This window comes from Phoenix dactylifera, unplaced genomic scaffold, assembly GCF_009389715.1.
Source record: "Phoenix dactylifera cultivar Barhee BC4 unplaced genomic scaffold, palm_55x_up_171113_PBpolish2nd_filt_p 001128F, whole genome shotgun sequence".
NCBI lineage: Eukaryota > Viridiplantae > Streptophyta > Magnoliopsida > Arecales > Arecaceae > Phoenix > Phoenix dactylifera.
Window position 1 is genome coordinate 28,856 of NW_024068471.1, and position 15,508 is coordinate 44,363.

Here is a 15,508-nt window from a genome sequence, read left to right on the forward strand (position 1 = left end):
CTCGGGGTCGGGCTGCGGAGCCGAAGATATCCGACCCGAGGTCGGATTGCTGGACCAAGGGGCAGCCGACTCGGGGTCGGGCTGCGGAGCCGAAGATATCCGACCCGAGGTCGGATTGCTGGACCAAGGGGCAGCCGACTCGGGGTTGGGCTGCGGAGCCGAAGATATCCGACCCGAGGTCGGATTGCTGGATCAAGGGGCAGCCGTAGTCTTCCTGGGCGCGCGTGCCGGTCACGTGGGGCATGGTGGCTAAGTTCCCCCGTAACAGTAGCCCCCCACTTCCGAGCCTGGAACCAGGAGGGGAACGGGCGAAGGGAGTGACGCTTCGAGATTGCCGCCATCCCTCGGAAAGGCGCGCGCGCTCCGAGCTCCCCACCTTCTTTATGGCGTATGGCGGTTGTCGCTGATCTGGCGGTCTGCGGATTTCGGCGGACATCCTTCCTTAATGGCGTCGATTCGCCTTTGGGGCACGAACGATCCTTCGGCAGCCAGGCGTCCTCTGGCGTCACCGAGGCGTCACCCGCCTTTCCGCCTATTTAACCGGGGGCCCTCCCCCGTCCGCCTTTCTTTTCACAGGCATCCTCGAGTTTCTCCCTCGTGCTGCTGTCGTTGCCGTCGGACTGTTCGTTCGCTCCTCCTTTGACGCTCTCGGAGCCGTTCTCCCTTCCCTTCGCGGACGTGCTCGCCGTTCCAGACCCAGGGGTTCCTCCAAGCTGACTCTCTGTACTTTTCTTTGTTCTTTTCTTTGTATGTTGGCGTTTTGCCATGTTGTATGGGTCTCGGCCCTGATGCAACGAAAGTTAATGCAAACAAAGTGTTTCTTCATTTCACTTTCGTCCTTCCTCTTTTTAACTCTTAGTAGCGTCTCGCCGACTCCTGACTCTTGAAGTTCCTCCGGCGCCTCGCCGACTCCTGACTCTTGAAGGTTCTCAGGAAATTCTTCCGCTGGTCGGCCAAGGCTAGCGCAAGCCGAGGCGACCGGTCGGGGCTTCAGGCTAGTCTGCTTCCGGGATGATCATCGGGTTAGCCTGGCATCCGAGGGCCGAGCCTCGGGGAATTCCGCTCGTTGGTCGGCCAAGGCTGGCGCAAGCCGAGGCGACCGGTCGAGGCTTCAGGCTAGTCTGCTCCCGGGATGATCATCGGGTTAGCCTGGCATCCGAGGGCCGAGCCTCGGAGAATTCCGCTCATTGGTCGGCCAAGGCTGGCGCAAGCCGAGGCGACCGGTCGGGGCTTCAGGCTAGTCTGCTCCCGGGATGATCATCGGGTTAGCCTGGCATCCGAGGGCCGTGCCTCGGGGAATTCCGCTCGTTGGTCGACCAAGGCTGGCGCAAGCCGAGGCGACCGGTCGGGGCTTCAGGCTAGTCTGCTCCCGGGATGATCATCGGGTTAGCCTGGCATCCGAGGGCCGAGTCTCGGAGAATTCCGCTCGTTGGTCGCGCGCCTATCACTTGCCGCTCGACGGAGTTTCTCCGTGGCCAGCTGCGACCGTGTTTCTCCTCCTCTCGAAGTGTCACCTGGGGAACACCAGAAGGCCATTAAATGCTAATTGAGGCGTTACCTGGAAAATCGGACCGGCCAGTTGCTGCTTGCGAGGAGTGCCAGTTAAGCGGCCACGATACGCGCGTTCTTCGAGGCGGATGCGGCCTGGGCGCATACGAAGATACGGAGGCCGCGGGATACACGCCGCCCGGAGTGTCCTGCACGAAGAATACAATTAAGGAGAACGACGCTTAGGAGATCGTGGGGGGATAAGCCTCGAGAGCCGGAACGGCTCCGGATTCGATGTGCCCGCATTTATTGGAGCCACCCGTATCGGAACGACCGGGGGGCCACAGTTTGGCTATAAATATAAGCGTAGGTGCGGTGGAGCCTGCCAAGTCGCCGAGCTTGATCTTCGTCTTCAGGGAGGATCCCTTCGGCGAGGTAAGCGACGAGCGGGTCCATCCAAGACGGCTCCGGATCAATCGCCATCACCGCTCCAGCCTCGCCGATGCTCGGGGCATCCAGGTTCTCCAGGTAGATTGCCCTCGACAAGTTGTGCGCCTCTGCGCCCACCAAGCGGGACAACCTGTCGGCCCTGGCATTTTCGCTTCTGGGGACCTGCTGGAGGTCGATGCTGCCGAGGTCGGGAATGAGTGCTTGCACCTTCCGGACGTAGTTCTGCATGGTCGGGATCCGGGCCTCGAACTCCCCACGGACCTGCCCGACCACCAGCTGGGAGTCGGTGAAAACCTTCAATCGCCGGATGCCGAGCTCCCCGGTGAGTTTGAGTCCCGCGACTAGGGCCTCGTACTCCGCCTCGTTGTTGGTCACTGGAAATCCAAACCTCAAGGCATACTCGGCTATCACTCCATCAGGACTGGTAAGGACCAGCTCGGCTCCTCCACCCTCGGGGTTCGACGACCCATCGATGTGAAGCGTCCAGATCAGGAGGTCGAGGCTGGGCGTTTCCGACGGTCTAGGCTCCGCCTCCTGCACCGTGCACTCAGCGAGGAAGTCCACGAGCACCTGGGCCTTGATGGCGGGTCGAGGCTGGTAGCGGATGTCGAGCTCACCGAGTTCTACTGCCCACTTTACCAGCCGTCCCGCATTCTCGGGGTTGCTGAGGATCTGTCGTAACGGTTGATCAGTTAAGAGGGTGACAGAATGGGCCTGGAAATAGGGACGGAGCCTCCTGGTCGCAGTCAGCAGCGCGAAGGCGATCCTTTCAGCCTTCGTATACCGCGTCTCGGCGTCCCGTAGGACCCGGCTGATGTAGTACACAGGCTTCTGGAGCTTTGCCTCTTCCCGAACCAGCACCGCACTGACCGCGGTTGGGGAGACCGCCAGATAGAGGTAGAGCATCTCCCCTTCCTGCGGCTTGGATAGCAGGGGAGGAGACGCCAGGTATTCCTTGAGCTGGTCGAACGCTGCTTGACATTCGGCCGTCCAGAGGAAGTCTTTCGGGCGTTTTAACACCTTGAAGAATGGTTGGCAGCGTTCGGCCGATTTTGCCACAAATCGTCCGAGCGCGGCGACCCTTCCAGCGAGCTCCTGAACCTCCTTCACTTTGGTCGGAGGGGACATACTTTGGATAGCCTTGATTTTGTCCGAGTTGGCTTCGATACCCCGCTGATTGACAATGAAACCGAGGAACCTCCCGGCCGAAGCGCCGAAGGCGCACTTCGCTGGGTTCAGCTTCATGCGAAACTTCCGCAAGGTGGTGAAAGTCTCCTCCAGATCCACGATGTGCTGGTCTGCCTGGCGGCTCTTCACCAGCATATCGTCCACGTACACCTCCATGTTCCGGCCGATTTGCTCTTTGAAGATTTTGTTGACAAGGCGCTGGTAAGTGGCGCCAGCGTTCTTCAGACCGAAGGGCATTACCTTGTAGCAGTACAGCCCCCGGTCTGTTATAAAGGCAGTTTTCTCCTCGTCCTGTGGGGCCATCATTATCTGGTTGTAACCGGAGAAGGCGTCCATGAAAGACAGCAGCTGATATCCGGAAGTCGCGTCGACCAGTTGGTCTATCCGCGGAAGCGGGAAGCTATCCTTAGGGCACGCCTTGTTCAGGTCGGTATAGTCGACGCACATCCTCCACTTCCCGCTCGCCTTCCGGACCAGTACAACATTTGCCAGCCGCTCGGGGTAACTCACCTCCCTTATGAATCCTGCCTCCAAGAGTTTGTCTACCTCCTGGTCGACCACCCGGATCCGATCCGGGGCACAGTGTCTCTTCTTCTGCTTCACTGGCCGGTGGGTCGGGTCGACGTTGAGGGCGTGAGAAATGACCTCCGGGTCGATCCCAGGTACATCAGCCGCCGACCAGGCAAATACATCGGCATTGGCTCGGAGGAATTCCACCAATCGGGCCCGAGCTCCCGGGTCGAGATTGGCGCCGACCCGGACCACCCGGTCTCGGCGGCCTTCCTCGAGGGGAACTTCGACCACACCCTCGGCCGGCTCCCCCTGCCGCAAGGCCACCTCGTCTCTGGCATCAAGGGACTCGACGCTTAGAGCTTCTGCGGGCTTCTTCCCTTTGAGGGTCGCTAGGAAACATTGCCGTGCGGTCGGTTGGTCGCCTCGGACCTCCCCGATCCCGACTGCCGTGGGGAACCGCATGAGCAAGTGGTACGTAGAGACCATCGCGCGAAGGGCGTTCAGTCCGGGTCGTCCGAGGATAGCGTTGTAGGCCGAGGGAACATGGACGACCAAGAACCCGAGTCGCACCGTGGCTTCTGCGGGTGCGACGCCCGCAGTCACAGGCAGCTCAACGACACCTTCCGCCGGGACAGCGTCACCGGTGAATCCTATGAGGGGGTGGATATTTTGTGCAACAATTGTCTGGACAAGCCCATCTTTTGGAAGGCTATCAGCTGAGCTTCCACTATCCACAAGAACACGCCTTACATCATAGTTTGCCATAGTGAGGGAGATTACCATGGCGTCATCGTGGGGGGTCTGAACCCCCTTTACATCCTCATCACAAAAGGTGATTACATTGCCGACCCTCTGCCTCTTTGCGACGGCCGCACCTGACGTCTCCGTCGAGCCCCCTGCGTTCCTCACGGGCCGGGGGCAGCCCCCAGTGATAGTGTGGATCACGCCCGCAACGGGTCGATTCTGCTCTCGAGGCTCCGGAGGAGCCGGGTCGGCCGGACGCGGGTCTGCGGGGGGACGTCGGTCGCTCACATATCGACCGAGACGCCCCCGACGGATGAGAGCCTCGATCTCGTCCCGAAGCTGGAAGCAGTCCTCTGTGTCGTGGCCGTGGTCTCGGTGGTACTCACAGTACGCCCGGGAGGGCCTCTTCCCAGGTATCCTCCGCATCTGTCTCGGGGCCGGGAGGTCCTCCCGCCCCTTGATCTCCATAAGGATCTGGGCCCGGGGAGTCAGGAGAGGGGTGTACCGGTTGAAACGTCGGGGCGGAGAACGAGGGCGTGGGGCGCCGTGGTTCTTCGCCGGCGACGGGCTTCTGCGCCGACGCTGGGGCGTCGGGCTCCTCCTCTGGCGTGCCTCTTTCCGCCTTTTCTTCCCAAGCTTTGGAGGGATCTCGACGGCCTCCTTGCTCCGGTGGGCGGCCGACTCCTCGGCGTCCGCATACTGGTTCGCCCGGGACAACAGCTCTGGGAAGCTCCGCGGCAGGCGTTTGTCCAGGGAGAAGGTGAGTCTGCCCTTCCGGAAGCCACGCTTCAGGGCTGAAAGAGCTACCTCCTGACTCAGGTTCCGGACCTCCAGCGTAGCCCTGTTGAAGCGGGTAAGATAATCCCGCAGGCTTTCTCCCTCGTTTTGCCGGACATCAAAGAGGGAGTCGGAGACCAGTCGCCGCCGGCTACTGACGGCGAAATGAGTGATGAAGAGGCGGGTGAACTGGTCGAAGGACCGGATTGAGTCAGCCTCCAGCCCGGCGAACCACGCCCTCGCCGGGCCACGGAGGGTTGCCAGGAAAGCCTTGCAGAGAAGGGGATCTGATGCTCCGTGGAGGAGCATAAGGGTCCTGAAACTCTCGACGTGATCCCGCGGGTCCGCCGCCCCGTCATAGGGCTCGATCGCCGGCATTTTGAACCCCGGCGGATTCGGGGTCCGCAGGATCCTCGAGGCAAGCGCCGGCTGGGAGGAGATCTCTAAGTCGGCGAAGGAATCTTTAGAATGGCCCTTCAGGACCTGGAGTTGTCGGTGGAGATCGTCCACCCGCCGGTCCAGGGAGCGCGACCGGTGGGTGGGAGACAAGGAGCGGCGAGAGGGGGACCGACTGGAGCGCGGGTTCCTCGAGGACTGGGGGGTCTGGAAACGCGCCCGGGCCCGCCTCTCGTACCCCGCGCAGCTCCGGTGGGAAGGTCCCGGCAGAATGGAGCGTGCTCGAGAATCCTCCTCGCGCCGGCGTTCCTCCCCATGGGAGAGGAAGGAGCGCGGGTTGAGGAGGACAGGCGAACGCTCAGGCAGCGGCGGCTCCTGAGCCCGCTGCGGCGCCCGGGACATCGCACCCCGCAGATTCTGCACCGCCTCTGCGAGGGTGCGAACCTGCTGGGTTAGCTGGTCGAACTGGGCGGCTTCGACCGTCTGAATGGGCGGTGGGGCGGTGGAGTGTTGCTGAGAGTGTGTTGGAGATGCAGCGGCCTCCCGGCCAGAGGCGCGAGAGGCCCCGCGACCGGAAGCATTGGAAGCTCCACGACCACCTCGCCGTGCGATTACGATCGCTCTGAGATCCGGTGCCCTTCCTCTAGCGCCAACTGTTGCTGGGGGTCCAAACCGAGAACGATTGGCACAGCGGTGTGAACGGGGTTCCCTTGGAATTACTTCGATTGCGCTCCACCTTCCGCCGGAAAACCTGCAAGCAAGCCTCGCACCACCACCGGGGTGGTGGGGGCCCTCCGACGATCAAGTTAGGGAAGATCGAAGGAGAAGAAGAGGTAGCAGGTAAGATAATACTCTGAAAAATCTTGCTTACCCTCCCCCTTCCCCCCCCAGCCGCATATATATCAGGCTGGGGGGTTTTTCTGGGGATTGGTCATCGTGTGGCACGATGGGGTTGCCACTGACATGGTCGTTACAGGGCGTCGTGGGGCAGCGCTGGGTACGGCCATGGCAGGGCGTAGTGGAGCTCCGCTTTGTACGGCTGTTACAGGGGATCGTGGGGCAGCGCCGGATACGGCCGTTGCAGGGAGTAGTGGAGCAGGGGGCCGCGGCGTGCCTCAGGGGAACAGTCTGTTGTTGTCAAGAGATTGCCGACTTGGGGTCGGATTGCTGGATCAAGGGGCACCCGACTCGGGGTCGGGCTGCGGAGCCGAAGATATCCGACCCGAGGTCGGATTGCTGGATCAAGGGGCAGCCGACCCGGGGTCGGGCTGCGGAGCCGAAGATATCCGACCCGAGGTCGGATTGCTGAACCAAGGGGCACCCGACTCGGGGTCGGGCTGCGGAGCCGAAGATATCCGACCCGAGGTCGGATTGCTGGACCAAGGGGCAGCCGACTCGGGGTCGGGCTGCGGAGCCGAAGATATCCGACCCGAGGTCGGATTGCTGGACCAAGGGGCAGCCGACTCGGGGTTGGGCTGCGGAGCCGAAGATATCCGACCCGAGGTCGGATTGCTGGATCAAGGGGCAGCCGTAGTCTTTCTGGGCGCGCGTGCCGGTCACGTGGGGCATGGTGGCTAAGTTCCCCCGTAACAATACCTAATAAAGGTCTTACTATTATCACACTTTATTAGTAATGTATAATGAGTTATACACTTTCTGTATCTCCTCTTTAGTTTTTTCCATTCTTAAAAAAATTTCAAATACGCATGCCATTCACATATGATAATCTTATCAAAACCCAAACTCCCTATTTTGTGACCTTTATATCTTTCTTCCCTTAAAATATAACACTAATTAAGATCAGCCCAAACTAATGTTACACCAAGGTCACTAGTCAAGTATCGGATACCTAAAATCATTGTACTACAAGTTGTCAAGACAGGTCACTGTAAAAACCTTCCTTCGGATATGATCTTGATAATATTTAAACAGAGCATGGTCTACCATACCACCCAGTACTGTATGGCACGTCCTGTACAGGTGGAAACCGATACGAAACTCAAGTTGGGGTCGGTACAGATTTTGTACCATTCCATACCGACCCATATGAACTGTATTGAAACTTAATCATTTAACAACATAACCATCCCTCCTCAAGCGTATTCTAGAAGAAAGAGAAAACGTCGTATAGAGAATAAAGGCAATAGGGGCCATGCTCATGGTACTGTTGTTAATGCTTCACTGAAATGACCACATACTCAATCATTCTTTAGGAATGAAAAGTTCACAAGGGGGAGTGAGAAAGGAAAGTAACCAAAATCTTACCTTGTCGTAGGCTGAACGCTTTAGAGTCTCTAGCATCATATCGACACTCACAGTTGCATGTCTTGACTGGAGAACAGCAAAAAAGAATCTGTCAGCATGATAATAGTACAGAATCACAAACTATCCTGAACCCCTGGTCGTATTGATGTCACCAGTAACTATAAAAGTCTGAGGAAATTTGGGGATAGAGTCCAATTTATACCTCCATAGACCTCATTTCTTCTAGTGCTGCAAGTATGTCCATATCTCTCTTTGAATCCACTGCTCTGTTTTCCAGTGACTTCATCGCATCCCCCATCTCTTCAGCAGCTCTTTTCTTCTTCTCTTTTTCTACTGCCTGATGAAAGCACAACATAAGATATTGGAATTGAAACCACAATTCTATTGCAAAAATATCAAAGATCAAGAATACCCCAGAACATGTACTAGTCAAACCCAGCAATATAACATGCTACGGAGCATTATGTAAATCACTCACTTCGTCCTCTTCCCGCCAAGGCTCAAAATTTCGGGATGCTCCGGATTCAACAACATAGTCCGAATTCTGAGGATCTGTTTTGAATGCAATTTCAGCCGAGCATCTGGTGCATTTGAAGTAGAACCGAAAAATCTGAATTCCCAGATACGTCTGCAGGATGCCAATCAAAATTCCAAACATCAATCTCAGTTCCTCATCAAATGCGCAATCAAATTTAACTTTTCAACCAAACATTAACCAAATAAAGAATTCCTGAAATTTAATACCATCGATAATGTTAATCTGAAGATAATTTATGACCTTCAGGTTACCTTGTACCTCAAAATCTATGAAATTACAATATCAGAGTATAGGGATCTCGACCCAGCTAAGATAAATCTCAAATTCCAGGTAAACTTTAAATATAATTTTACCCTTTCTACAGCATATCAAACAAACTAAAGGAATCTCACCAATCAAACAGATAAAATAATGCAAATACGATAGGGGACCATGAATAGATAACTCAAACTGCGTGGAAAACTCGGCGAAATCTAAACCTTCAATTAACAGGTTACAACAAAAAAAAAGAAAGAAATCAACTGAAAAAGAATAGAAGGAAACGAACAACGATGGAACGAAGCTGCGGGAAAGAGACGAATCGATCAAGAACAAAAAGAAGAAGAAGAAGAGGAGGAAGGGAAACACATGAGAAGGGATAGAAGGGGATTACATCTCCGATGACATCTTCTTTGCGGGAATTGAACTTGGTGCCCTTGTAGATGTAGGTGCCACAGGTGTTGCAGCGGATGCTCATGTGAAGCATCATACGAACCTTGATCTGTTGGTTCTTAGGCTGCCGCCGCCGTGGGATCTTCGCCGGATCAAAGTCCGGCGGGTAGTATTTGTTCAACACCTTGCGCTCTCCCATCCTCTCCTTCTCCCCCTCTCTCCCTCCGCCGGATCAACGCCGGAACCCTAATTCCAGGAATAGCTTTCGGAAAACCCACGAGTTTTGATCCGAGCAAGGCCGAGAAGGGAGGAAAGGCTGGGTTCTGGGTCGGTGGTTCGTCGAGAAAGATTAGACAGCCGTGTAATCGGGTCGGATTTTGATAAATCAAATCCAATCCAATCCGACCCAGTCTTCGTAACCCGACTCCGAGTCGGGACAAATATCGGATCTTCTTCGGTGCACTGCGGGTCGGTCAAGGATGTGACCCCTCATTCAGCTATACGCTTAGAGTTCCCATTAGTAGCATCTGACACAGAGACGAACAAATACAATACAACGAGAACCGTATATGAAAGGATAGTTTTGTAACGACCATAGATACAGATACACCAATGAACCAACAAAAAAAAAAAAAAAAACTATGAAGTGATAGTTTTATAATCCTAATAAGGATCTATTTAGAAAATCTAATAGAATTGAATGGAATTTCCTATAAGATCATAGATTATACAGCCTAGTTAAATAAAATCTATATCAACACAATTCTTCCTTAGCCTAAATCCTATAGGGAAAAAAAAATCTCCATATATTTTTTTCTTATCTTGCAGTCTAATACGCTCAATGATCGGATTTAGGCCAAAACTAGAATGGACTTTTAGGAAAAAAAACCGGCTGAGTAGACTAACATGTCCAATTTCTATAAAAAATCTAGCTTAATTCTACTGAATTTTCCCAAAAAATCCTACAGGGAGTCAAAATATTTGCATGAAATCAAAATCCCAAACATTTGTATTATATAGTAATTTATAATATGCATGCGCAAAGCACATGACTTAGAAAGAAGACAAACACCAAAGAAAAATAAATTGCATTACGAGACTTTGTTTTTATTTTTTTGTAAGATTTTTATTTTTTGGTAGAAGATGAGCCTTAGGTTTTGAAAAAAATAAAATAGCAGAGTCCAAACTGGATCAAAGAGATCAAAAATAATAAGCCAATCACATATAAATATTAAATAATTATTCTAAAATAAATCATATAAATAAATAATAGTTTCAAGAGCATGGGATCATCTAAAAATCAGGTGTCTTTTAATAATATAGTCAAAATGTGAAATGTGAAAGACTCCTTACATGCTATAGTTTGAGGAATCTGGTCTATGCAAGTATGTGCGAAATGCAAGCTAAATTAAGAACCTAGAATCAATTTGCCGCTTAGTTGGTTTGGAAATAAGAAAAATTGTTAAAGGGCGGATAATTTGTGAGTAATAGGTATTTTGTAAGGCAAATTGGTTATATAGGACATTTATCTAAGAGTTTTCCAATCTTCTTATCCCTACTTCTATTTTGAAATAACCAAAAGCTCCAGTTTTTTAGCAATTAATATGTTGGGCAGTATAGCGCTACTTTTGCCTTGTTAACCAAAATAATAACCTCAGCATGTTCAATTGCACTATATTACTATGTATCATTTCATGGAGACACAAATGGACCAGGCAATTCTTCCATGGAATAGAAATGTTCTATAGGAACACAAACTGAGATCCATCTTTTTATCCTAAAATTATTTATGCCTTTTGAGATTGGAAGATAATATTTAAAAAATTCCTAACCTTTTTCAAACCAAGTATAACTTATCAGAGCCTCTCTCTAGCCTAAGGTTTAAGCAATTTAGATTGCAACAATGGTGCAAGTTTCAATCTCAGGAGTTAAGAGTTCTTTACAAGAATTGACATATAGGGGTAACCAAAGGCGCAATATCAAATTGTATGCGATGAACTACACCTAGATGTTCCTGTGACAGCCTAGGACTACAACATGTGTCCCTGGAATTTCATAAGAAAAAATTGCACTTGGCGGCCAAAATCTGAGACCACATGTAAGGCTTGAAACATGTGATGTTGCTATCATGGTTGCAGTCAACCAGAAGGCCACACTTTGATTAGCATCAACTAGTAATGCGGTCAAATATTAATAGTTAACTGTAGTTGTAATCTCTTGCAACCAGACAGACCTATATATGCATCCATCAGCCTAACCTATTTCTTTGTGCCAACGTATCTTGGTTGTACTGGATTCTAACTAAAAAGAAGACTTATCAAGCTCAAGGAGAAGTTCTTTCAACATAGTGGCAGTCTTTCGCTACAATGTCGTATCTCTCTCTCTCTCTCTTTTTTTTTTTTTTGCTAGAGCGGTGTTCGTCCAATTCCTGTTTACCTAAAAATACGCTAAACAGATCGTTGTTAGAACCGACAAACAAAGTTTAATTTAATTCTGCTCTTACGTTTCCTACTCGAAGAATAGCGGTTGTAAGAGGTCGATCCACAGGGAGGCGGTTGGAGTTGCTTAAAAATAAAAACGTTCACTTAGATTCAAAAGCGATTTTTGAATAACGAAAGAAAAACATTATGTCAGGGATGTTGATATGATTTTCTAATTGAAACTAACTAAAAGAAAGGTACTCAGATTCGAAAAGCATAATTAATCAAAGAAGAGTTTTGGCATAAATTAAAATGGATGAAAATAGTGCTAAGAAGATTGAAACCTGGAACATAAATTGCATGAAAGAAAGTTTCATATTTTGCATGAAAGAAAAATTAAAAGATTGCACAAAAAAAAAGAAAGAAATTAAACTGAACCTAGAACAAAGATTGCATGGAAGAAAATTGATTGATCTCATAAAAAAAATGATTACAAAAAGTAAAAAAACTTGAAGATGAAGCCTAATGCTCTTTTCTTCTGCAAATAGAAAAATAAAATAAAATTGAGAAAATCCTTTCCTCTCCCACGGTGGGACTTCGACATAAACTAATCTTTCTTTTTTTTTTTTCTTTCTTTCCAAGAACAGAGCACTCTGTTCTTGGTTCTTCTTCCTCCTTGGACCAGCCGACCGAGAGCCCTTTCCTTGGTTCCTCTATTTCTTGGCCTCCACCCCAACCGAGCACACCCTCTCTAAGCTCCTCCTCCCCTCTTTTATAGGCCCTTGGAGATGTGGTGGAGGCGGGATCAGCGGGATTGGTTGGGCTGATCGCGGAAGGGAGGCTCGGTCTTGCTTCTTTGGGCCACGGATGCGGGATCGCCGAAATGCTTGATGCGGAAGGCGGGGACGCGGGCTTCCTTCTTCGGGTGCTGCTGGGAGCTGAAGCGGAAGGTGGCGACGCGGATCCGGTGCTGCATCACGGGCGGAAGAAATGGGATCGCCGGTGATTGCGGAGGAGGGGCTGAAGCCGGAGGAGACGATCACGGTTTGATGGGCGCTTGGGATCTGCCTTGCTGGGAGGGGGGATTTGATGCTGGGAGCTGAAGCGGAAGGAAGAAGCTGGATGCTGAAATCATCGGAAATCTGGGACGCTGGGGATGCTGAGGATGCGGACGGCCTGGCACGGATGCAAGGAAGGAAGTCTGTCTCGCTGAGAGGGAGATGAATGCGGACGGCTGATTTGGGTGCATGGAAGGAAGGCACGGATGGCTGGGATCTGCCTTGCCAGGAGGGGGGATTTGATGTGGCTTGCTTATTTGGGAGGCTTGAAAGAGAGGCTGAAGCTGGAGGGAGCTGATCTGGATCATTGGATACGGACACGGAGATGCTCGCGATGTTGTGTTGTATCGCGGGATGAAGTCAGGATGTGCAGGCCCTGGAAGATGCTGGTTTGACTTGAGCTCGGGCTGCCGGACATTGGGCTCAAACCCGATATTATTGGGTTTCTTGGATTACTTGCACTCAAACACGAATACAACGTTAGTTAGTTAATTTTATTATTAATGATTAGCTATAATACTAATTAAGATGGTATGACGATTGCACTTTTGTGCTCTCATCACACCCCCCAACCAGCTTATTACTAGTCTCTAGCAATTTAGTGCGACAATGATAACATGAGAGTGCAAAAGTTTTATTTATTTTTATAAATATAAATATACATGAACTAAGATAAATACTTACTTTCGTAGAGCATTACGATTGCACTTAGCACGTGCAACAAGCCGTTAAACCCCTAGGTTACCCTAGTGGACGAGTGTTGTCTCGTGAGGGTTTGCAGTGAAGTTACCCACAAACTTCAATCCCAAAATAAAATTTGTTTTATGAAATGAAAGTCTAATTTCAAGTACATAACTGATAAGAATTTCAAAAGCACATAAGGTTTTAATTACTAAGTAGCCCAAATTCTAGGTTAGTATGCAATTTAAGTTGAAGTCATTAAGTTTTCCGTTAGAAAGTTGTAAGACTTATTTATACTTGAGTGCTCAGTGAAGTTTGGACCATGCACAAGCTAAGGTTTTGGATCTCCAAAATATCGCTAATATTAGTAGTTTCCAAGAATTGGTCGGACAAGACCTATTTGCTGATTCAAAATCATCTTTTCTGCAGGATTTCGAGAGTTGTGGATGTTTACTTTAATACCTCATGGGCTTTATCTGTAATATTACAGTTTACTCGAATTTTTGCAACAACGACTTTCACACTATTGTCTTTCTTAAGGTCAAAATATAATTTTTTTTTTAACTTTTTTTTTGAAACATGAAAATGTTTATATTGTGCACTTTTACTCCTGTGATGATTCCTCCATGTAGCGAGCAATTAGTCGACAATTCTCACACAAGTTGGCATGAGGTGTCGGGCATCAAGACTCCCCTACGGACCTATGCTCGGGTTCCTCATCACAAGCCCGCTGACCTTTGACAATAGGTAGCCCTTTTCGATGTACCTGACTAATTCCACCAAATAGTATTTTTTTTTTGGATCAGAAAAAGATGGTTCATCAGGATTCGAGCTTGCTACCGTATTCTCAACATAATGTCGAACCTATACCTTAGAAAATGCAGGCCAGATGTGTTGTGAAATTCAAAGCACTAATTAGCTTACAGCTCACTAAAAGGAACTTAATAAAAAGAACTCACTTTGCACTACTTCCGACTAGTCATTGGGCTCTTAGATTTTATATACCTTGTGTGTTGTAAGGAAATTAATTTTTTATTTTTTTATTCCAAAAATTTTCACTGAAAACTATTTTTTTTTAAATTCCAAATGCTTAAGAATACCCCCAAACCTAAATCTAACATTGTCCTCAATGTTAAAGAAAATTTAAAGCAGTAAGAGGACAGAGGAGAAGTTACCTGATATGGGCGGGTAAATTAAAAATTGGGGCAAAATACCCCCAAACCTGCATGTTAGTAATTTTTTTTTCTTTTTTTTTATAATATTTATATGTTGGGTTGCCTCCCAAGGAGCGCTAAGTTTTATGTCTTCAGCCAGACAATTCTAATTCATTCATGATAAACAGGGTCGGTCAGAAGTGTCTCCTCGACTTCTGGACTCAAATACTCAAGGTATGATTTTAAACGATGTCCATTAACTTGAAACGACCTACCATCTTTAGTATTGCATATTACTACCGCACCATGCGGATGCACTTTCTCTACCGTGTATGGGCCAATCCAGCGAGATTTAAGTTTCCCTGGGAATAGATGTAATCGAGAATCATATAAGAGAACTTTTTATCCTTGGTGAAACTCTTTACGAGTAATCATTTTATCATGCATGACTTTCATGCGATCCTTGTACTTCTTAACACACTCGTAAGCATCGTTCCTAATTTCTTCAAGCTCGTCGAGCTGAAGCTTTCTATGTTCTCCTGCCTTGTCGAGATCGAAATTTAGGCGTTTGATTGCCCAATACGGCTTGTGTTCTAACTCGACAGGTAAATGGCAAGCCTTGCCATAGACAATCCTATATGGGGACATTCCAATTGGTGTTTTGTAGGCCGTTCGATATGCCCACAATGCATCTGTTAACCTAAAGGACCAGTCCTTTCGAGATGGATTGACAGTTTTTTCAAGGATGGTCTTGATTTCTCTGTTGGAAATCTTAACTTGTCCACTTGTTTGTGGATGATATGGTGTACCGACCTTGTGGGTGATGTTGTACTTCCTAGCAAGGGCTTTAAAAATTCTATTGCAAAAATGTTTTCCCCCATCACTAATGATAGCACGAGGGGTGCCAAAGCGAGCGAAGACAGACTCCTTAAGAAACTTGATCACTACTTTATGATCATTGGTCTTACATGCGACAACCTCAATCCACTTGGACACATAGTCAACAGCTAGGAGTATGTACTGGTGCCCAAATGACATAGGAAAAGGACCCATAAAATCAATACCCCAAACATCAAAGATTTCTACAATTAAGATCGGGTTCAGAGGCATCTCATTTTTTCTTAAAATTTTTCCTAGTCTTTGACATCGGTCACATGATTTGCAATACTCGTGTGAGTCATGAAA

At 49.4% G+C, this 15,508-nt stretch overlaps 1 protein-coding gene across 4 annotated transcripts in view; it reads right to left on the reverse strand.

The window, feature by feature from the left end:
• LOC103711358 (splicing factor YJU2-like) overlaps positions 1 to 9,340 on the reverse strand; it is a 21,716-nt gene extending 12,376 nt beyond the window's left edge. For 2 of the 4 annotated variants that reach the window (XM_039121545.1, XM_039121546.1), the window contains exons 1-4: positions 9,012 to 9,339; positions 8,300 to 8,449; positions 8,024 to 8,158; positions 7,822 to 7,887 (exon numbers count right to left, since the gene is read on the reverse strand). In XM_039121545.1, coding sequence (XP_038977473.1) covers positions 7,822 to 7,887; positions 8,024 to 8,158; positions 8,300 to 8,449; positions 9,012 to 9,209 — 549 coding nt within the window. In that variant the 5' untranslated portion in view covers positions 9,210 to 9,339. Of the gene's footprint in view, positions 1 to 7,821; positions 7,888 to 8,023; positions 8,159 to 8,299; positions 8,450 to 9,011 lie in introns of all 4 variants that reach the window. The other 2 variants (XM_039121544.1, XM_039121547.1) reach the window with 2 other exon arrangements.
• Positions 9,341 to 15,508: the final 6,168 nt, after the last annotated feature.